We start from the raw sequence: 24,734 nt of genomic DNA, 5'->3' as shown, positions 1-24,734 counted from the left end.
ATAGCATAAACATGAACTACAACTACACACAAAAATAATGAGCTAGACCCAAATGAACACAATCTAGGTTTCTGTTCATAAAGAGTTCCAAATAGGTAAAATTAATCTATGAGGTTAAAAGTCACACTAGTATTAACAATTTTGAACAGAAAGGTGGAGTAGCGATCAGGAAGGGAGAGTCGTGAGGGGATTTTTAGAAGCTGATAGGGTTCTGTTTGTGTTGGTTACACATATGTGTTCACTCTGGGATAATTCGTTCGCACACTTCTCTGTATGTTAATGGCTGTATCAATAATTAAAAACAAATTTGGGGTCAAAAGGAAGAGATTTTATAGTGTTTAAAAAAAAAATCTGAACAGCCTTATCTAATGAATAGGGAATAGAGGCAAAAACTCAAAACTAAGTACTTTCATTAATACACAAGAACAAATAAATGACCTAAGTGTACAACTTAAGAAAATAAAGCAGCCTAAGGAAAACAAATAAATCAATACAAAAGTAGGATGAATCAGACAATGAAAAGAAGTGACTGAATAAATCTAATAGCTGATTTCTGTGAAAAATAAAATATACAAACCTCTGGCAAGATAATCAAGGGGAAATTTATATATATAAATTTCTATACATATAGCAAATAAGAAATGAAAATGGGGGAAAATACAGGTCCAAAATAGAGAACTCTTATGCTAAAATATCTTAAAGACATAAAGGACAAATTCATAGGAAAACAAATTTTAAAAACTGACTCTAAAAGGGCGCCTGGGTGGCTCAGTTGTTAAGCGTCTGCCTTCAGCTCAGGTCATGATCCCAGGGTCCTGGGATCGAGTCCCACATCGGGCTCCCTGCTCAGCGGGAAGCCTGCTTCTCCCTCTCCCACTCCCCCTGCTTGTGTTCCTGCTCTCGCTATGTCAAATAAATAAAATCTTAAAAAAAAAAAAAAATCAAAAAAAAAACCTGACTCTAAAAGACACAGAAAATGTACCTTTAAAATGCAAAAAAAAAAAAAAAAAAAAAAGGCTGGGTCCCACCAATTTTATAGTTAAGTTCTATCAAGAACAGATCATTCATATACAAATTTGAAAATGCAAGTAAAACAGCAACCTAGTAATTGCTAATGAAAAACTATGTGGTTCTTACCAAAAGGTGCCTTGCCAGTTTCCAGTTAGATAAAAATATGGCCATGAGATGCTGTCTTTTGTAAGTAATTCATAGAATTTAAGGGTAATTTTTATTATATACACTTTTCACTTTAAGTTCTAAATTCAGAACTCTTACATTATCATGAGGTTCCACTATTGGGCAGCATCAAGCAAACCAGATTTTACCTGCAGCTCTGGTTCTTGGCCCTCACTGCCTCTTCAGCTAACCCAGTCTACTTTCCTTCTAGCCTTTATAAAATACATCCCACTCTCCAGAACCTGCCAAATAAAAATCCTTAAGTATTTAAGGATGAGCTTCAGCATCACCAGCTGTAAAACACCTTCCATGGAAATTTTCTTCTTTCCTTCCTATTTTATCAGTTAATGCCATTTTTCCAAAGACATACAACCCATCCATGTCCTCTTGTATTAAGTTAGTTTAGTAGAAGGGTTTCCAACCTCTTGTAAAAACTTAGCATTCAAAAAATACTTCATCTGGTTTTAAGAAAACTCAACAGGATGAAATCTCCTCTGCTTATAGAAAACTCAGAGGGCGCCTGAGTGGCTCAGTTAGTTAAGCGACTGCCTTCGGCTCAGGTCATGATCCTGGAGTCCCGGGATCGAGTCCCGCATCGGGGTCCCTGCTCAGCAGGGAGTCTGCTTCTCCCTCTGACCCTCTTCCCTCTCGTGCTCTCTCTCTCTCTCGTTCTCTCTCTCTCAAATAAATAAATAAAATCTTTAAAAAAAAAAAAAGAAAACTCAGAGAAATAACTCCAAAACATGAAAGAGTTCTCTTTGGAATAGAAGCTAGAAGGTATCCCAGATGAAAAAAGTACACAGGAAATCCTGGAATAAAGACAAGTCTGTCCCAAGTAGCTACCTTCTAGGGCAGGGAGCTGCCCAGCAAGCTGCTCATAGATCATCTGCAATTGGGACATAAGGAAGAGAAAGTGGTTGCCTAAGTACACAATCTTCAAACAAATGGAGAGATCAATCCTTACATCTAAATAGAGAACAGAGTTAAAATTGAAAGGACCAAATTGGCCGGGAGGGGGGGTGGCGGTGGTTAAATAAGAGTACGTCAGAGCCTCGGAGAAATAAAAGCAGGAATCATCCAAAATTAAGAACAGGAGATTAAAGAAAAGGCTGTGATAAATAAGCAGCTGTGAAACAAAGCTAATGCACAAATCAGTGAAATGTAAAACAGAACTGAGGCACTCTCCCGGAACACAGCACATAAAAATAAAAAATTAAAAGTGCAGAGAAAAAAACATGAAAAATAGATCCAGAAATTCTATTATTCAGAGTATTAGGGAAGTTATATAAAATAGAGAAGCATTTTCTCAAGAAATAACAGTCAAGAATGTCCACAGTTTAGGACAAGAGTCCTTAGAATCAAAGTGCTCATTCAGGACACCTGGGTGGCTCAGTCAGTTAAGCATCTGCCTTCGGTTCAGGTTTCGATCCCAGGGTCCTGGGACAGAGCCCCACATTGGGCTCCCTGCTCAGCAGGGAGTCTACTTCTCCTTCTGCCCCTCTCCCCTACTGGTGCGCTCTCTCTCTCTCTCAAAAAATCTTAAAAAGGAAAAAAAGAAAAAAGTGCTCACTCAGTACTAAGATAAATGAAAGAAAACCCCACACTTACCCTGTTGGAAAACTGAAAAACAAAAATAAAAAAAAAAAAAATCCTAAAAGTTATTAACAGAAAAGAGTAAGAAATGAAAATGATATTAGATCTCTCATCAGTAACTATGGGCATGTGAAAATAGTGGAGAAATAACTATAAACCTCTGAGGAACATTTCCCATCAAAGCAGTTCTGAAACAGTCCCAAACTTGACAGCCTTTCTCAATTCAATTAAGACTGTAAGTGCCTGGAACACAGGTCCTGTGTCTTGTACACTAATAACTACATCAGCTACAATCTAGGCAACTCTGGAGGTACCTGACAAGTATTCACTTCAGAGAAATTTAGAAAACTTTCAGTTACTCTCAGGTTTCTGCAAAATCCTTTCTCCTCTCTACTGCTCAATTCTATCAAAGCATTTCCCAAGCCACTAAGGAAAAAAAAAAAAAAAATCAACATTCATAAAGCTGGCTAAGAATCCAAATTGTAGTTTACAATTCTACCCTACATTAAGAAGTGGCAATGTATATACCAAGACAGCTGTAATAAATTTAGTCAGAATTAAGTTATATATTTTAAGTTACATATTTATACTCACTGAGAAGGGATTCTCATTTATAGACTATTTCATAGGCTATCAAAACATGGATAATTATTCTTTTTTCGTCTGTATAATGGTATAAAAGTTTTACTTCTTTGTAAAACCATTACTCACTAGCACTAGGACAAATCAGTACAAATCAATGTATTTATTTCCAATCTAGGATTAAGAGTCCAGAAATAAATCTTATTACATACATCATATGGTCAAATGAATTTCAATGAGTGTGCTAGGGCAATTCCACAGGGAAAAGAGTAGTCTTCAACAAATGGTACTCAAAAAACCGGATAGCTATTTACAAAAGAAGAGGATGGGATATCAACTCCCCACTATACATAAAAATTAACTGAAGATGGATCAGAATAAAAATGGATCAGAGACCTAAATTTAAGAGCTAAAACTATAGAGCTCTTAAAAAAATAGGAGTAAATATTTGTGACCTAGGATTAGGCAATGGTTTCATACATAAGATACACAAAACACAAGAGAAAAATTAAACTAATCAAAAAATAAACACTTTTTTTTTTTTTTACAAAACAATGACATCAAGTGAAGACAACTCACAAAATGAAAATATTTATGAATTATCTATCTGAAAAAGGACTTGTATCCAGAATATATAAAGAACACTTATAACTGAATAATAAAAAGAGGAACCATTTAAAACACAGGCAAAGGACTTAAACATTTTTCCAAAGAAGATATACAAGCCCGTAAGCACATGAAAGGATGCTCAACATCACTAGTCATTACGTAAATGCAAACGACAACTACAATGAGAGATCATTTTACCCTTAGGATGACTATAATCAAAGACATACAATAACAATACTGGCGTGGAGGTGGAGAAATTAGAACTCCCTTACATTGGTGGTAAGAACAGAAAATGGTGCCTAGCAGTTTGGCAGCTCCTCAAAATGCTGTTTAACATAGCTACTATATGGCCAAGCAAGCCACTCATAACCAAAAGAAATGAAAACAACTGGTCTGCACAAAAACTTGTCCTTGAATGTTCACAGTAAAGTTACTTAAAGGAGCTACAAAATGGAAACAAATCAAACGTTTATCAACAGATGAACAGATTAACAAAATGTAGTATGTCCACTAATACTGGAATATTATTCAGACATAAAAAGGAAATAAGTACTGATACATACTACAACATGACTATACCCAGAAAATACTATGCTAAGTAAAAGAAACCAGTCACAAAAAGTCACCCACTGCATGATTCCATTTATATGAAATGTCCAGAATATGGAAATCTCTAAGACAGAAAGTGGATAAATGGTTGCTCACTTCAGCAGCACATATACTAAAACTGGTTGCCTAGAGCTGGAGGTGGGAAAGGTAAAATGAGTGACTGCTTGTGAATGTAAGGTTTCTTTCGGAGGGTAAGAAAAGAACCTAAAATTAGACTGTGGTGACGGTTGTACAACCTTTTGAATAAAGACCATTTAACTGAATACTTTAAATGGATGAATTGTACAATAAATGAGTATCTCAGTAAAGCTGCTAAAAAATTTTACACACATTTATACACAAAACACTATTCATCCAAATGTGAGCCTCCCTTACCCACCAAAAGGACTCACAACATTTATCTTCTGTCTTACCTTTTAAGGGCATCTTTGAGTTCAGGCACAGAACGAATACATTGAACTGTAGCATTCATGTAACAAGTGTTGCCAAGGTTTGTCAATCCACATGGTAATTCCATCTGATAAGGACAAGGATTAACACATTTTTATAAAATGACATAGCATATATAAAATCATTAAAGTTCACACTTTGAAGTATAATTTACCAACTCCTACCAATTTATTCCAACTTTACCCAAAAGTAACAATGTTTTATACTCCTAACAGAAATGTTCACTTGCATTATGTTGAGAAACATTCTGTGTTTTAATTCCCTTCTCAAAAATAATAAGTGATCAATCAAATCAGTCTTGCCCCCTGCCTTTGAAAGCTTATCATTAGAATGGGGTAACAAAGTATACATAGAACACTTCAAAAAAAGAAAATACTATAAAAATGCTGGATGGTAAAAAAATGACATTTGACAAGTGTGTGCTGACCAGTTTTCTAAACCAATGTTGCAGTTAAAGATAAATTGTATGTATTTTCAGCAAAGTTTTAAGACTTAACATCCCAGCATTTAAACTACTTATCCTCTATAAGCCTCTTTTCCCATAAAATAATAGCACTCTTAGCACTGCCCGATACTTTTTAAAGACACTGATTTTACACTGACAAGGACTCCTCAAAAGCCAATTTCAAAAATAAAATGTTTTACTTCTAAAAACATACATATTGGGGAGCCTCAGGTCAGGCTCCACACTCAGTGTGGAGTCTGCTGGAAATTCTCCCTCTCCCTCTGCCCCCTCCCCCAACTCATGCATGCGCTCTCTCTAAATAAATAAAGTCTTTAAAATAAACAAAAGCATACACCTTGATATTACCAATCAGATCTTCAAAACACTTACTTTTTTTAAGATTTATTTATTTTAGGGAGAGAGTGTGTGCACTTGAGCGGAAGGAAGGGGCAAAGGGAGAGGGAGAGAATCTCAAGCAGACTCCTCTTAGAGGTGGAGCCCATCACAGGGCTTGATCCCACAACCCTGAGATCATGACCTGAGCCGAAATCAAGAGTCAGACACTTAACCGACTAAGCTACCCAGGTGCCCCAAATCTTTAAAACATTTAGATGCTACTTTCTGAAAGGCATCTTGGTACCTGTAGCAATCAAATATATAAAACGTGGTATATCTTACCGCAGATGCTAACTGTTCTTCTGTCATGTCTTCTACAAAAACAGTTTTAGCTGAGGGTTCCTCAGGAAGAGCATCTGCTGACCCCATCATTAGTAGAGTCATTCCCTGTTTTAAAAAAAAATTTAATTTCATAAAAATGCTCAAAAGTTGATAATGTTTATGTCTAATGAAAGAAGCCAGACACAGAATAATAAAACACACTGTATGCTTGTATTTGCCAGAAAAGGTAAATCTACAGAGACACAAAGGAGACTGGGGATTGCTAGGGCTAAAGGTGGGAAGAGGGAGTGACTTTAAACAGACACCTATTATTTTCTGGGGTAATGGAAATGTTCTAAAATTAGATTGTGGTGAAGGTTACACAATCTTGTCAATATACTAAAAATCACTAACAGTAAAAAAAAAAAAAAAAAAAAAAAAAGTACTAAAGTAGCTGCTCCAGGCCAGAGGTCACCTGCTTATATGCAAAGGGGCACAAGGAAACTTTTCAGAATGGTGGATATTCTGTATCTTGATTGTGTGGTGGTGGTTACGTGACTGTATTAAACTAACCAAATTCAAACTGCACACGAAAAATAGGTGAATTTTAATCCATATAAATTATACTTCAATGAAGCTAGGGGAAAAATAAATACTGTCACAAAGACAGTTGAGAATGTTATAATATTGGAGGGGAGGGCATTCTCGAAATGATCATTAACATTTAGTGGAATCACTTCTTCCCATAACAAACAAAATGCAGACAGCATTCTTTCTGTGAATGTCTATTGTATAACTGTAACAATTACTTACAAATGAATAGAATTATTTTGAGAGCACCCAACCCTCCATTATTGGAAAACATCACACCAAACACATAAATTAGCTCAAAATATCCAATTTTATAATTCTACATTACTAACCTAAGGGAATATTCATATTCAACACATATGTAACATTCCATACAAAAGAAAAACAATGAAGATACTGTCCCCTAAATCACATAATCCTGAAATGTTAACAATAACTTACTCTGGAAGACATAAACATGATCTGTGTAGAAGACAAAGAAAAGAGTAGGGAGATTTAAAAAAAAAAAAAAAAAAAAAGCCAGAAGTGGAAGTTTAAAAAGAAAAAAGTAAGAGAAAGATAAAAATTTCCAGATGAGGATTAAAATTAGAAAATAAGGTCAGGGCGCCCAGCTGGCTTAGTCAGTAGAGCATGGACTCTTGATCTCAAAATTTTAAGTCTGAGCCCCATGTTTGGGTGTAGAGATTACTTAAAAATAAAATCTTAAAAAAAAATTTTTTAGAAGAAAATAAGGATAACAAACTCAGTCCTGAGAGCACCTATGCTGAAATCCAATAACCGATTTATTCTATCACCTGTTATTTTTACTTAAACTTTCTGTGAGATAATAGCAAAGGAATACTAAACCATCACTAAAGAATCTTTTTCCAAAGACTACTCTCTCAGAAAAACCAAATATTTAAACAACGTACTAGCAAATAGTCTGTTAGAAATATGACAGAAAAGAAAATCAGTAAATATCTAAGAGTAAACGTAACAAAATATGTAATACTTTAATAAGAAAACTATAAAGTTTTACTTAGGAATATAAAAAACACCTAAATAATACATTGAAAAGCCATGAACAATTTCTAGACAGGAAAAATTACTGTAAAGATGTGATTCCAAATTAATAAATTTAATTCTTTTTTGAAACTTTACAAAATGATTCATTCATGTACCAAGTTTACACCCATAACAGCTAAGAAATTTCTAAAAAAGAATAAAGACTAAAATAATGCCATTTAAGGTAAGAAAATAGATTATACAATGAAGAATGTTGAGAAAAACTGGATAATTTAGAAAAAAATATCAGTTCTCCACCCCACTGTTGCTTTTCAGCACCCAAAATGAATTACAAATTAAAGACTTAAAAAATAAAACAAAGGGCGCCTGGGTGACTCAATGGGTTAAGCATCCGACTCTTGCTTTCAGCTCAGGTCATGATCTCATGGGTGGGGAGATCAAGCCCCACAACAATGGGCTCCACACTCAGCCAGGAGTCTGCTTGTAGATTCTCTCCTTCTGCCCCTCCCCCAACTTGCACACATGAGCTCACGCTCTCTCTAAAATAAAGTCCTTTAAAATAAATAAGTAAAACATATAATTACCAAAACATGTAAGTGAATAAAAAAAAAGAATCTTGCTTTGCTGGAATATTTTCTAAAATTGACATAAAAGATGAATGGACTAATGTTACCACATATACCTTGAAAACGTCTGCAAAACATTACCAGTCAAATTTAAAAGGAAAAAATGGAAAAAAGGTTACACTATATAGAAGCACGTAAAAAAAAAAAAAAAAATCAGTAATGCGAACACAATAGAAAACTGGACAAAAGATATAAACAGTAAACAAAAAGGCTTAAAATAAAGCTTCTACCATAAGAAGCTAGAAAAAGTATACATTAAAACCAAAGTAAAAGGAAATAAAGCAAAGACGTGAAATCAGTAAAACAATAAATGAACAAGCAAAAGTTGATTCTTTGCGAGGGGGGTAAATCAATGAAATTGACAAACCTCTGGGTAGATAATGAAGAAAGTGAGAGAGAAACCACAATTTGCCAATTCCAGGGGGAAAAAAAGGAGAGAAAACAGCACTAGAGACTCCAGAATTAAAGGATAATAAGAGTGCATTATGCCAATCAAGTTGACAAGACTGTAATTAAATGGACAATCCTTAAAAGATGCTAATTACCAAAACAGATGTCAAAGAAAATGTAACATCTGAATACTCTTACATTTATTAAATACACTAAATTCCTAAATGAAAAGTCTTCCCACAAAGAAAGCTCCAAGCCTCACTGGAGAATTCTATGAACCATTTAAAGAAAATCTCTTTCAGAAAAGAGGAGAGGTGGGGGATATCTCCCTAATCCATTTTATATGGCCAGGATTACACTGATAGCAAAAGCAGACAAAGACAAGTCAAGAAGACTATAAGCCAGTAATTCTCACAAATAGAAATACAAAAATCCCTTACAAAATACCACCAAATAGAATCCAGCAATATATAAAAAGGAAAATACATAATGACTAAGTGGGGTTTATCCCAAGAATGAAAAGTTGGTTTATTATTCACAAGAGTCAATGTATTTCACATTAACAGATTAAAGGATAAAAAATGATCTTTGCAATAGATACGGAAAAAGTATTTGAAAAATTCAACTCCCATTCATGAATAAAAATTCTCAGCAAACTACAAATAGAGCACTTCTTCAAACTAATGGTGAACATCTATAAAACAACTCCAACCAAATCTAGAGACTTTTCTCCTAAGATCAGGAAAAATCCTACTGTGAACTAATTCTACTCAATATTGTGCTGAACATCCTAACCAGTGAAATAAAGCAAGGAAAAAGAAAAAGGCATGGAGACTGAAAAAGAAAAAAAAAATTTTTTCATATTTGCAACATGATTGTATCCTATCTACGTTATCCTAAACAAATATGTAAAAATCAGCAAAATCACAGGATACAAGATCAATATACAATAATTAATTCTACTTCTATATGTTAACAATGAACAATTAGAAAACGACATTTAAAAAACACCATTTGTGATAGCACCAAATACCATGAAATACTTAATGACATTTTTAAAAAAACGTGTACGATCCTGTATTGAAAATAAAAGGGGTGCCTGGGTTGCTCAGTCGATTAAGCATCCAACTCTTGGTTTCAGCTCAGGTCATGATCTCATGGGTCGTGAGATCAAACCCCTTGGGCTCCACGCTCAGCAGGGAGTCTGCTTTAAAATTCTTTCCCTTTGCCCCTCCCCTGACGCGCACAGTGCGCACACGTTCTCTCTCTCTCAAATAAATAAATCTTGAAGAGAAAAGGGAGAAGGGGGAAAGGCAAAGGAAATTAAAGAAAACAGGGCCCCTAGGTGGTTCAGTCAATTAAATGTCTGCCTTTGGCTCAGGTCATGATCCCAGGGTCCTGGGATCAAGCCCTGAATCAGGATCCCTGCTTGGCAGGGAGTCTGCTTCTCCCTCCCCCTCTGCCCCCCATTCATGTACACACTCTCTCTCAAATAAATAAAACCTTCAAAAAAAAAGAAAAAAAATATAGAACACTGCTGTGAGAAATTTTTTTTAGAAGACTCAATATTAAGATGTCCCAATTTGGGGGTCCAGGATGGCTGAGTTAGGTGTCCAACTCTTGATTTTGGCTCAGGTCATAATCTCAGGGTTGTGAAATCAAGCCCCCCATCAGGCTCCATGCTGGGCGTGGAGCCTGCTTAAGATTCTCTCTCCCTCTCCTGCTGCTATTGTCACTGCCCCTCCCCCCACTCATGCACACAGGCTCTCTCTCAAAATTAAAAAATGTTTAAAAATTTTTTAAAAAGACATCCCAATTTGATATATAGTATCAATGTAATTCCAATCAAAATCCCAGCAGACTCTTGTAGAAAATAAGCTGAGTCTAAAACGTACAAAGGACATGCAAAGATCTTAGAATAGCCAATAGTTTTGAAAAAGAGGAACAATCAGACTCCTACTACTTGATTTCAAATCTTGAATAATCAAGACAGCGGGAGTGGGTATCGATGTAAAGGTACATATACAAATCAAGAGAAGAACAGAATCCAGAAACAAACTTACATGTGCTCATACAACTGACCACTCATATGAAAAAAAAATAAACCTCCACCATTACTTAACAAAAAACACAAGAGTCTGCTCAAAACAGATAATATACCTAAGTATAAAAACTAAAACTTGTAAAAGTTTTAGAAAACAGAAGTCTCACACACCACACCCACACACACACAAACACCCACACCACACCCACACAACACACACACCACCCACCACACCCACCCACACCACCCCCCACACACACACCACCCCCCTACACACACACACCCACAACACACCCCACACACACCCCACACACAAACACACCCCACACACACCCACACAATACCCACCACACACACAACACACCCACCACACCCCCACACAACACCCACCCAAACACCCACACACCCCCCACACCCAAACCCCCCAACCCACACCCCCACACCCCCACAAACACCACCCACACACACCCCCACACCACACACGCCACACCACACACACACAACACACACCCACACACCACACGCAACACACACCCACACGCAACACACACACATGCAACACACACACACGCAACACAAATAAAAGGGACCAAAATTCTACAATGGGCAAAACTACTCAACATCTGTAATTGTAGTCTCAAAAAAGAGGAGAGAGAAGGGCACACAGAAAAAAAGCTTAAATAGCTGAAACTTTCCCAAATTTAGTAAAAACTATAAACCCACAAATCCAAGAAGCTCAAACAGAATAAACATAAGAAAACCTCTCCAAAACATGTAATTAAATTCTTGAAAAGCAACAGTGAGAAAAATCTCAAAAGCATCAGGAGGAACAAAACACATTATATGCAAAGGAACAAAGAATGACCACAACTATGCAATCAGAAGACATTTTTCATGTATTCAAAGAAAAAGTGTTAATCTTGAATTCTATACCTACCAAAATGTCTTTCATAAATAAAGGTGAGGTGTGCCTGGGTGGCTCAGTCGTTAAACGTCTGCCTTCAGCTCAGGTCATGATCCCAGGGTCCTGGGATCAAGCCCTGCATCAGGCTTCCTGCTCAGCAGAGAGCCTGCTTCTCCCTCTCCCACTCCCCCTGCTTGTGTTCCCTCTCTCGCTGTGTCTCTCTCTATCAAATGACTAAATAAAATCTTAAAAAAACAAAAAAAAGGTGAAATAAAGAGCTTTTCAAAAAACAAAAGCAGAGAAAATTCATAGATATGCTCTGCAAGAAATATGTAAGTCCTTGAGACAGAAGAAAAGGATATCTGATGGAAATTTATATTTGGATTTCAAAGGAAGAATGCCAAAAATGGTAAATGAGTTTTAAACATTTTTAATCTTTTTAAATGATAATTGACTATTTAAAGCAAAAATACAAATGAAGTATAAGATTTCTAACATGTGGAAGTAAACTGTGTAACAACAGCATCAAGGACCAGGGAAATGGAAGTATACTCTTTTTTAAGAATCTTACACTATACCTGAAGTCATTTGTCATTTAAGGCAGAGGATGATAAGTTAAAGATATAGAATATAAATCCTAGAGCAGCAGTTCAAAGACATCATCTTAGCACCCTTTATACCAAGAGTCAGCAAACCTTTCCTATTAAGGACCATATAATAAACATAGGCTTTCTGGGCCATAAAAAAGGGTCAATAAATCTCAGACGACCAAAATAATATCGATATGTTATGGGACTACAACAGAATCAAATTAGAAATATGTAACACAAATATATTAGAAAAAGACCAAAATAACTGGAGATTAAACAACACAGTTCTAAACAATCCATGGGTCAAAACAAAACACCCACAACATAAATAAGAAAATATTTAACTGAATAAAAACATAGCACATCTAAAGTTGTATCTACAAGTGATTAAAGAGAATAATTTTAAGCACCTACATAAGGAAAGAAGTTATTAAAAAAAAAAAAAAATCAATGATTTAAGCACACACCTTAAAAAGAAAATGAAGTCAATTTAAACCCAAGGTAGAAAAAAAGGAAGTAACTTAGAGTAGTTATCAGTAAAGTAGAAAACGGATAATACATAAAATAAAAAATAGAAAAGATTAATTGATAAATCCTTAGCAACACTGACCAAAAACAAAACACCAAAAGCATATCAGGAAGGGGGGGGGGGAGGCGGGACTTCAACAAATAAAGATAACAGATATAAAAGAATAATTAATGAAGTCTGGATATTATGAACAACTTTATGCCAATAAATTCAATATATTTAAGCAAATTTTCTCAAAAGAGAAAATTAATCAAAACTGACATAAAAAACAGAAAATCTAAATACCCTGTATCTAGTAAAGGAATTAAATATCAATCAAATTCCCACAAAGAAAATCCAGGTCCAGAAAAAATTCACTGGTAAATTATTTCAAGTATTTACAGAAATAATACCAGTCTTACACAAACTCATTTAGAAAAGAGAGGGCAGGGACACCTGGGTGGCTCAGTTGGTTAAGGGACTGCCTTCGGCTCAGGTCATGATCCCAGGGTCCTGGGATCGAGTCCCGCATTGGGCTCCCTGCTCAGTGGGGAGTCTGCTTCTCCCTCTCCCACTGCCTGCCGCTCCCCCTGCTTGTGCTCTCTAATAAATAAATAAATAAAAAAGAGAGGGCAATATGTCCCCAAATAAAAATATCAATACCCCTCATGAACATATATACAAATATCTTTTTTTAAAAATGAGAAAATTAGGGCGACTGGGTGGCTCAGTTGGTTAAGCGACTGCCTTTGGCTCAGGTCATGATCCTGGAGTTCCAGGATCGAGTCCCGCTTCAGGCTCCCTGCTCAGCAGGGAGTCTGCTTCTACCTCTGACCCTACCCCCTCTCGTGTGCTCTCTCTCTCTCGTTCTCTCTCTCAAATAAAATAAAATCTTTAAAAAAATAAAAAAATAAAAAATGAGAAAATTAAATCCAGCAATGCATAAATGAGATAAATACATCATGACTCAATGGGTTTGTCCCAGTTCTCAAAGTGTTTGTGAACCCCTGTTGGTCTCTGAAATTCTTTCACAGGGCAAGATCAAAACTATTTTCATAATGCTAAGATGTTATTGTCCCTTTTTCACTGTGCTGACATCTGCACTAATGGTGGAAAATCACTTGAGGCTAAAAATTTTAATAGTTTAGCACACATCAAAGTAATGATATCAAATAAATTGGTTAAAATGATTAATTTTATTAAATCTCAACCTCTGAATACATTTCTTTGTGATATTCTGTGTTATGAAATGGGAAATACCCATTCAAAAAAGACTTACTTGTCCTGGCAACCAAGATCTCCTTCAGTAGGTGAATAAAACTGTGGTACATTCAGAAAATGGACTATATTCATCACTAAAAAGAACTGAACTATCAAAGCCATGAAGAGACATGAAGAAAATTTAAATGCATATTACTAAGTGAAAGAAGTCAATCTGAAAAGGACACATACTGTAGGATTCCAACTACATGACATTCTGGAAAAAGGCAAAACAATGGAGACAGTAAAAATATCAATGGTTGTCAGGGGGCTGAAGGGATGAATAGGCAGAGCACACAGAATTTGGGGGGGTAATAAAACTACTCTGTATGACACTATAATGGTAAATACATGTAATCATACATTTGTCCAAACCCACAGAATGTACAACACCAAGATTTGAATCCTAATGTAAACCACGGACTTTGGGCAACAATGATGTGTCAATACAAGTTCACCAATTATAACAAATGTGGTACACCTGGGTGGCTCAGTCGGTTAAGCTTCCGCCTTCGGTTCGGGTCATGATTCCAGGATCCTGGGATTAAGTCCCACATCGGGGGTCCTTGCTCAGCAGGGAGCCTGCTTCACCCTCTGCCTGCCGCTCCCCCTGCTTGTGAACTCGCAAGCACACATGCTCTCTCTGACAAACTCTTTAAAAGAAAAATTATAACAAATGTGCCATCCTGGTAGGGGATGTTGGTAATGGAGGAGGCTCTGCATGTGTGGGGAAGAGGATATATTATGAAAGCTCTGTTTCTTCCACTCAGTTTTTGCTGTGAACCTAAAACTGTTCTAAAAAATAAAGTCTATTAAAAATATATCAGTGGGGCGCCGGGATAGCTGTTGGTTAAGCATCCAACTCTTGATGTCCGACTCAATTTTAGTTCAGGTCATGATCTCAGGATTGTGAGATGGAGACCTGTGTCAGGCTCCTGCTGGGCACAGAGGCTGCTTAAGATTCTCTCTCTCACTTGCTCTGCCCCTACCCCTTCCCTCTCTCTAAAAAAAAAAAAAAAAAAAAAATCAACCAATCAATAAAATATATATGAAAATAATCAAGAAATAACACATCTGCATACCAAAATATGATCATTTTCTTCAGGATAAGCTTATGTAAATGTCTGAGTTGCAAACTGGACTAGTTGCTTTTTCAATGGAATATCATTTTTACTTAAAACTACAAATTATGGGTTTTTATACTCAAGTATTTAGCCAACATTTTCTCAAAAATAAATGAAGTGAGCTTGCTGCCTTAGGAAAAACTGACTACATATAGTTGCCAATGACAAAATTAGAGCTTCTGAGAGAAAATTAGAATTTTATATCTGTCACTATGTACTTGGCACCTTCCCTGTTACAAATAGATTTTTATGCACGAAAGGTCACTGATGTGGTTTCTACCACAAACTAACCAATGATAAGCTATTATATGTTGAGTTTGGATGTACTATGAAAGAAAAATGTTCACAATTTTATCCGAAAGGATACCTCCCCTTTTCCAACTGTTTATGTGAGGCCAGGTTTCTTATATATACCTCAACTAAAACAACATATCACAACAGACTGAATGCAAAAGCAAATATGAGAATTCAATTATATCTATTAAGCTAGATTTTCAAGAGATCTGCAGAAATACAGAACACTGCCAGTCCTTTCACGATATTTTTGGGAAAACATTTCAAAATATAAAATTAACATGTAATGGGTTTGTCATTGTTATTTCTAAATAAATAGGTTTTTTAATTTCAGTTTTAATTTCTAATATGGTAAATGTCAACAGATATAACTAATATATATGAAACTCTGGGGTTTAAAAATAATAATTTTTAAGAGTATAAATGGGGCTGCAAAAACCAAAAAAATTGAGAGTTGCACATCCCAGGAATGTACCATTTAACAATTAAAAAATCAATGAGGGGCATCTGGGTGGCTCAGCCGGTTAAGCGTCTGCCTTTGGCTCAGGTCATGATCTCAGGGTCCTAGGATCGAGCCCATCGGGCTCCCTGCTTAGTGGGGAGTCTGCTTCTCCCTCTCCCTCTGCTCCTCCCCCCCCCCCCTTGCTCATGCACCCGTGCTCTGTCTCTCAAATAATCTTTAAAAAAATAAAAATAAAAATAAATGAAATTAACCAGATTATCAGAAAGTAGGAAAATCATATGATCTTTTTAATAACCTAACAAAATTCAACAGCCATTCATAATTTAAAAGGTCTTAGTGAATGAGCTAGGATAAGACAAAGATGCCCATTCTCACCACTTTCTATTCAACACTGTATTATTAAAAATAATATAGCCCAGAGAAACAAGGCAATAAAAAGAAATAAAATTCATAAAGATTGGAAAGGAAGTAAAAATACCTCTATTTGCAGATAACATGCTCATGTACATAAAAAGAAAACTCCAGTGGAATCTAGAAAATAACTAATGAAACTATTAAATGAATTTAGCAAGGTTACAGGATGAAAAGGATCTGTATTTTTATAATCTACCCATGAACACCAGAAAACACAAATTTTTTAAAATATCGTTTAACAGCCACGAAACCTTAAGTTCAGAGACTCTAACAAAAACCATGAAGATCCTACACTAAGAAGCTACAAAACTCAGTTTAAGAGAATATAAAGACCTAAATAGAGTACAACATTTTAAGGATTTTAATACTCAGTACTGTTAAAATGCCCATTTTCCCCAAACTGAACAATGAACCAATACAATCTCAAAATTCCAAGAGTCCATTTGTAAAAATTGACACTTATTCTAAAATTATAAGGAAATGCAAAGAAGCTAAAACGGCTAAACTATTCTTGCAGAAGTTGGAGAACTTACATTATCTCATTTCAAGACTTATTATAAAGCTTTAATCACTAAGACCATGTGTACCAGCATAAGTTATAATCAAATGTATCCTATATGAAACAGGAGTCCAAAAGTAAACCTATAACAGATTTTCAAAAAAGATTCCAAGACAAGTCAATGGGAAAAGGAGAGTATTTTCAAAGGACAGTGCTGGAACAACTGGATATATATACGGAAAAAAGGCATTTGGACTGCATTTGTAATAATTAAGAAACTGAATTATAGTAAGTGCTCTTAGGATAATACTTACATTTTTTATTTTGATGTTTCCCCAATCATCATCCTGTTTTAAAAACAAATGAAAAACATTTAACCACTCCTGTATAATCTGAACATATTCTAGTAATCAATGAATTTAAGCTACTCCAAAATAGAATAAATTTTGTTTGCAGATTTTACTTAAAATTACTATAATCTTATAAAGTACTTTAAAAATGCAGTCTTAAAGTCAGTAAGTCTTACAGTTGCTTAAACTACAAAAGACACAATCTAAAAGACAATAAACCTAACTGTACCAAAAGGACTAAAAAACACTTAATGACAGATACTAATTTTTTTGCATGTTTGTTACATGTATGGAACCAGCAAAACTAATAATTAGCTTATGTGACAGGAATGAAGAGTAACTTATGAAATAAGGTCTACATAATTAGAATGATTATATAATTTACTATCCAAAGCAGGAATTTTGTTTTGTTTTGTTTTTTTAAATTTGACAGAGAGAGACACAGCAAGAGAGGGAACACAAGCAGGGGAGTGGGAGAGGGAGAAGCAGGCTTCCCACGGAGCAGGGAGCCCAATGCAGGGCTCGATCCCAGGACTCTGGGATCATGACCTGAGCCGAAGGCAGACACTTAACAACTGAGCCACACAGGTGCCTCCAAAGCAGATTCTTGAGAATGAAAGTGCTATTAAAAATTATACCAGGACGGGATGCCTGGGTGGCTCAGTTGTTAAGCATCTGCCTTTGACTCAGGTCATGGTCCCAGGGTCCTGGGATCGAGTCCCACAGCAGGATCCCTGCTCAGTGGGAAGTCTGCTTCTCCCTCTCCCACTCCCCGTGCTTGTGTTCCCTCTCTCGCTGTCTCTCTGTCAAATAAATAAAATCTTTAAAAAAAATTTTTTTTTAATTATACCAGGACTACCAGAGGCAAACTAACCCTTAATAACATTTGCTGTGTCCACAAATGTTTTTAAAGTCCTAAATTTCATATCTATGAAGTAATTACTTTCACTTCAATATATTCAGTTAAAACAATTTTTTTTAATGCCATGACAGGCCCCCAGATATCTTGGCCTACTGCAGCTAAGCCCTTTCCCTTCACAGGATAAAGTCATTTCCACATTACTTCTTTCTTAGACAAGATGCCAGGCATGCAATATGCTTTTCCATTTGGTGGTGCCATTATCTCTTTGGACATCCTGCTTCAAAGTGCAACAGTAACTTCCTAAATGTCCTTCTCAGTCTAAGGGCCATTTCTATTAATCATAAGGAATGATAACTATATATGCTCCCTCAGATCACTTATCTAAGGTCACACCAAGCTGAAAAATGAACCGAGATCGGCTTGACTTATAAATCACAGGCTCTTCCAGTACCTTGCTATAGGTTACTTAAATCTCTCTGATGCTAAGTTTTCTCATTTATGAAAATTTTAAAATATATTTACGTTCATTTTTAAAAAACAAAGAGTGAGAATTGAAGAAAATAAAAGCCTGGCACAGAAAATTATTCAGTAAGTGATAGCTATTAATAGTCAGTTTCATTTACATACCATTTCTCTGTAATTCTCCACAGTACATCACCAGTACACAGCTCATCACAAATTCAATTATCAAGTTCACTAATGACTAAAAAGCTCATACTGCAACTTGGAGGGGAAACAATGTTTTCTTCACCAACATCAATTTTACTGCCCAGCTGACAGGGGCAACCAAGCCCTATCTCTAAAGTTAACTACAGCTCTTTGGCATTTCACACCAAACTCTTGAGGATAATATTTTTTTAAAACTCTACTTCCATAGTTTTACAAACAATAATACTTGCACCTTGTTGTGGCCCATCACCAATGATGCCAGTAAGTTTACAGACTCCTAACTGTAGTCAATATGACCATTCCAAGGAAACTAAAGGAAAAATTATGTTCTCCTTTTAAACACAAATTTTTTTCTCCCACCTCCAAACAGTTTTTACACAGTGATACACCCTAAATGATAGGAGCCCTTTTTTTAATGGGTAGAATATGAAACAGGCCAAAAGAAAAAATTAACAATTTTCCAGTATTCCAGAAGTGGGGCTTTGATAAAGATGTTGAACTATTCTGAATTTCAACATTTGAATACATGTAAAAAAATACCTTCTGTAGTTTTTTTTTTTTAATCTACCATACTGTTCCGTATTTTTAACAGAGATAAAATTTTCTCCGCCCCTATAACAGAAAACTACTAAGAATATATAGATTTTTGTATTAATCTAAACAAAATAAAATACTTTTAACACACCCTCAGAGAAAAAAAATCCAAACAACAGAGATAATGGAAAGTTCCTCACTCCCCTGACTCCTAGGAGTAGTCACTGATACAAAGCATTTTAAAATGAAAATTTTAATGATGCTTTTATAACACAGTGTTTTGAAACGGCTACAATGTTTTTTCCTACCCTAACATGAATAAGACAGTTTTAAATTAATATAGACTACATACTCTCACCAAAAAAAAAAAAAAAAAACCTCAAGGGCTACATTTTCTAGTATTTGTTTCCACTAGTTATATAATAGTATAGAATGAAAATCTGGACTAAATTTTACCTTCAATGTTCCTCCTTTCACCATAACTTTCTGTCTGGCCGGCTGGACTCCAGTCAGTGCAAAAAGCTGAGCCTTGAATACCATTGGAGGTTCATCAGTGTTCAACTCTACACCTTCAAATTTCTCCTTTCCCCATTTCACGGTAACTGCAAGCAAAACCATAATTTATTTTTTTCATTTATAAAATAAAAGGACTTCAGATTTAGAAGATCCCTAGAGGACCCATTAGTTTGGCTTTCAAGAACTAGCCTATGTCATTCCTCTTTATATGCTCATACTGTCTACCTCATCAGGAGTGACTTGAATGTAGTAGGTCCTGAATAAAACTTAACTGAACCCAATCCAACTTCTCATTTCATAAACGGAGACTTAAGAGAAGATGATTGATTTACTAGTCACAAAACTAGTTGGCAAATATTCAAGCCTTCTGAATCCTACTCTAATACTCTCTGAAAAATATGATCACTCTGGAATATTTCCCAGAATAAGGTTCAGACTTCAAAATGTGTTTAACAATTATTAAAATCAGTACATACTGCTGGAATAGAAAGAGTAAAGAAAAATTAGAAAGATAAAAAAATTTTTTTGGAAAAATAAAGCATATTTAAAACAGGTTAAGGAATACTGAATTATACTGAATTATAAGAAACGTTCCATGGGAGAATTGAAAGGTGTGGTTCCTAAGCAAGAGGTGGTTAAATATTAAGAATCCAAAGATATAACTAAATCATTAAAAAATACAGAAATCCTACTTCAGTCATTTGGATGGTTATTAAAAAAAGAAGTCGAAGAAGAAGAAAATACCAAGTGCTGGTGAGGATGTAGAAAACCTAGTACCCTCAAGCATTCCTGATGGGAATATAAAACAGTACAGCCACTGCAGAAAAAAGTATGGTGGTTCCTCAAAAAATTAAACTTATCATATGATCCAGCAATTCCTTTCTAAGTATATACTCAAAAGTGTGAAGCGGGGACTCAAACTGCTATTTGTATACCCCTGTTCATAGTGCATTATTCACAAAAGTCTCAAAGATGTGAGTGATCCAGTGTCCATCAACAGATAAACGGATAAACAAAATGTGGTACAGACATAAAATGGACATTATTCAGCCTTAAAAAATAATGAAATGCTTATACATGCTATACAACATGGATGAACCTTGGAGACATTATGCTAAACAAAATAAGCCAGATGCAAAAAGTCAAACATTATGATTTCCCTTATGCGAGGTATCTACAGTAGTCAAATTCAGAGAGACATAAAGTAGAATGGTGGTCGCCAGGAGGCTGGGAGGAAGAGGAAACGCAGAGTTACTGTTCAATGGGTACCGAATTTCAGTGTAGGAACATGAAAAAGTTCTGAAGGTGGATGGTGATGATGGTCGCACAAAAGTATGAATGTACTTATCACCAAAAATGTACACTTAAAAATGGTTAAAATAGTACTTTTTTGTTACATATATTTTACCATATAATAAAAAAATTTCAATTGGCCTCATGAAATAGCTAACTTTTCAAATACATAAAAATAACATAAGGATATACATAGCTTATTTCCACTGAAAACTTCATACCTACTCAAATGAGAATCCCACAACTAACAGTTGTCTGGTTTGGTTTTTTTAAGATTTTATTTATTTATTTGACAGAGAGAGATATAGCCAGAGAGGGAACACAAGCTGGGGAAGTGGGAGAGGGAGAAGCATGCTTCCCGCTGAGGAGAGAGCCCAGTGTGTGGCTCGATCCCAGGATGCTGGGATCATGACCTAAGCTGAAGGCAGATGCTCAAAGACTGAGCCACCCACGTGCCCCTGTTTTCCTAATAAAACCAAAATATAAAAACTAATCCTTACTCCAAATCCCAACTCCTTCACTAGTTCAATTAATGTGTTTAGCATTCATTCAATAAGCCCCAGGACAAGCACTGGGAAGATGCTATGACCTTAGAATCTAATAAGAGAGAGAAAAGGGGGAGAAAAGATTGAAATGATTAATATAAATATTATAAATGCTACAGGATCACAAAGGAATGCTTCATGAGTGAAGGACTCCCTGGAGGAAGTGGTAACTTTGGGTTCTATCAACTCTGAGTCTCAAAGGAAAATATTAGGCGTTAGACACTTAAAATATAAGCATTCCTGGAAAAGATAAGAAAAACATCAAAAGCATAAAACATTACGTGTTCTGAGATTTAAGTAATTCCTTGAGAAAAGGGAAGGAAGCTGAAACTAGAAGCTGGTGAATGATCAAGTCACAAAAGATAACGTAAGACATGGTAAAACAACAGGCTTTGGGCTTTAATGTTATAGAAGTGCAGTATCTGTGAAAGGTTTCCATAAAGGCCACTTTAGTCTGGTTTGAACATCAGATCACTCTAGCAGCAGCTGGGAAAAATGGGTTTGAAGAGGGCACAACTGTAATCTTTAAATAAACTAGGAACAGAGAACAATGTACAAGTAAAAGATAAGACTAAACCAAAACAGTATCAGAAATAATGAAGAGGGGGGCGCCTGGGTGGCTCAGTCGTTAAGCGTCTGCCTTCGGCTCAGGTCATGATCCCAGGGTCCTGGGATGGAGTCCCACATCGGGCTCCCTCCTCGGCAGGAAGCCTGCTCTCCCTCTCCCACTTCCCCTGCTTGTGTTCCTGCTCTCGCTATCTCTCTGTCAAATAAATAAAATCTTAAAAAAAAAAAAAAGGAATGAAGAGGAACCTATCTGAAATTGATTTAGCTGCGTCACCATGAACAAGTTACTTAAACTTTCTGCATACCCATCAAAGAGAATTATACCAGTATCACAGGATTATGTTGAAGATTAACACAAAGCAACATGTATAAAAACACTAGCTTTGTGCCAGATATACAGGTGTTCATTAATTTTTACAGCACTTATCCTTAACCATATACAAATCGGACTATTTAATTTTCTACTAAAACTTATGAAATGGTACTTAAAATATTCTCATTTTAATATAGGGATTTTTGCAGATCCTGAAAATATAAATTCTGAATATGGAGAGGTCAAAGAAGAAACCTGAGACATCTACTCCAATTCTCTCATTTTGGAAATAAGGAAAAGATACGGTTAAATATTTAAGATAAAACTTAATGTTAAGATAGATAGTTTGGTGAATATAAGTATTTTTTGAGGGGAACAAAGAGGGGGGTTAGTGGTGTTGTATGTGAGTCTACCAGTGTGTTTAAGTATTAGCATACACTGGTATTTATCGCCATCACTCATTAATAACCCCTCAATTCTACAGTGCATAAATAGAAAATTTCAAGTACCATTCTACTCTTAATCTTGGCTTTATAAAGAGGTTGAGCAATCATTAAAGCATTCCATTCAAGATTCTAGAACACCAAGAATCCACCTCGAAATTAAACATTACTCCTTTGTTTCGTATCATTCTTTGAAAATGCTGAATCTTCAATAAAGGAATTATGATAAGAGTTAGGAATGGCCAATGAATCATACATCCATAGTGAACCGAAGTCAACACATACGTTTTAGGTGCCATTTTGAATAAGACTAAGAACAACAAGGTCCATTAACTAAATGCAAATGTGATCCCCGGCTAATACCTTGGACTGCCTCAAGCAAAATAAAATAAAAACTGTCAAACGCCTTTTAAAAGGAAATGACGCCTGCGGGTATTTGCATTCACCTAAGTCTCAAAGCTAACACTATTGATTCAGACGTAGAAACCCAATATAACGTTTGATGAAATGAAAACAAAGCATAAAGTTCACAGTCTACCTCGGGATAAAACTGAAATTCGTACAAAATGGGTGTCTGAGCCAAAGGCAGCAAGGCGTAAGCTATGGGGAGCTGTTAAGGGAAACCCCAAGCACCATGAAAGCTAACCTTCCATCCCTCCCTTACCTCAGGCTTCCCCCTCCTCGACCCTCCCCTTCCACAGCTACCATTAAGGAGTCCAAGAAAATCCCACTACACCTCTAGCCTGGTCCCGGGTACCTGAGGAGGACACACCCTCACCTCTCGTGGCTCACTAGGACAGCGACAAAAACTATTCTGCAGAGTCACCACTCCGAGGAGCTGACTCGTGCTCCTCATCTCCACTCGCCACCCACCCGGGCCAGAAGGGACAGCGATCCCTCAGGTTGTAGAGCTCGGAAATAGCGGGCAGAGAGAAAGGGGCCAAGTCGTCGCCACGCCGCAGTGCCCCCCACCCATGCCTGACCGGTCCCCTCCCCCGCCCCGTGCTCAGCCGGGTGCCTGCCCTGCAGGCCCGGCCTCCTCAGAGGCCTAGCGCAGGACGGAACTGCAGGGCGAAGAAGGAGCTCACCGGAATAAAGCGGCATGGCGGCAAGAGACGGCGGCGATGCAGGAAGGCTGGGCCTGGCAAGGGCGTCGAAGGGAAAGGGACGCGATGAAGCAGCGCCGGCAGCCAAGGCAGAGGCGCGGTAGTGGCGGCAGCACGGGTGCGACGAGAGTCTCATTCAAACCGGCCACTGGCGATGACGCAGCAACACGCAGTTTGCCCGCCCGCGGAGCCACAGGGCGACTGCAGGAGAAAACCCGGCGCGCCGAGCGGGCGAGGCGGAGCCTGGAGGGTGGAGAGCTGAGGGAGGTGGGAAGGGAAGCTGCGCGAGGCCGCCGGCAGGCGCGGGCGCGCGGCCCCTGCACCAGTACAGGTGCACGCCTGCGCCTGCGCAGTGCCCTGCGCTGGACCGCTCCCTCCGCCGGGTGGGCCTGGCCCTGCTCCGCCTCGGCCCCGCTGGATGCGAACCTGGTACCCTGCAGATGGCTTTTTAAAAAAGTCTTTCTTTACAAAGAGTGGTTCAGTTCGAGCTGGGCTTTTTTTTTCTTGTTAATATAGCCAGTAGAAGAGCTCAGAGAGGCCCTGCTCCACCCTTCACTGGGTCTGTCTACTGACCAAAAAATACCCAGCTCTTTTTTGTGACAAAATGCGTATCAAAAGGCTTTGAATACTGCAGAGATAGGCCTGCCTTGATTGTAATGTATTACTGTCGTTTCTAACAACCGGTCAGACTCTAGGTTGGAGC

General features: G+C 36.9%; 1 protein-coding gene across 2 annotated transcripts in view; it reads right to left on the bottom strand.

Annotated features, from left to right (window-relative positions):
• Nucleotides 1-24,246, bottom strand: part of USP14 (ubiquitin specific peptidase 14) — a 47,347-nt gene extending 23,101 nt beyond the window's left edge. The window contains exons 1-5 of one of the 2 annotated variants that reach the window (XM_025886486.2): nt 24,014-24,245; nt 19,705-19,850; nt 17,148-17,180; nt 6,143-6,247; nt 4,983-5,086 (exon numbers count right to left, since the gene is read on the bottom strand). In XM_025886486.2, coding sequence (XP_025742271.1) covers nt 4,983-5,086; nt 6,143-6,247; nt 17,148-17,180; nt 19,705-19,850; nt 24,014-24,167 — 542 coding nt within the window. In that variant the 5' untranslated portion in view covers nt 24,168-24,245. Of the gene's footprint in view, nt 1-4,982; nt 5,087-6,142; nt 6,248-17,147; nt 17,181-19,704; nt 19,851-24,013 lie in introns of both variants that reach the window. The other variant, XM_025886487.2, reaches the window with a different exon arrangement.
• Nucleotides 24,247-24,734: the final 488 nt, after the last annotated feature.

This window comes from Callorhinus ursinus, unplaced genomic scaffold, assembly GCF_003265705.2.
Source record: "Callorhinus ursinus isolate GAN/ISIS: 27379988/994484 unplaced genomic scaffold, GSC_fseal_2.0 scaffold11, whole genome shotgun sequence".
Classification (NCBI taxonomy): domain Eukaryota; kingdom Metazoa; phylum Chordata; class Mammalia; order Carnivora; family Otariidae; genus Callorhinus; species Callorhinus ursinus.
This window is presented reverse-complemented; position numbering and strand designations above follow the sequence as displayed.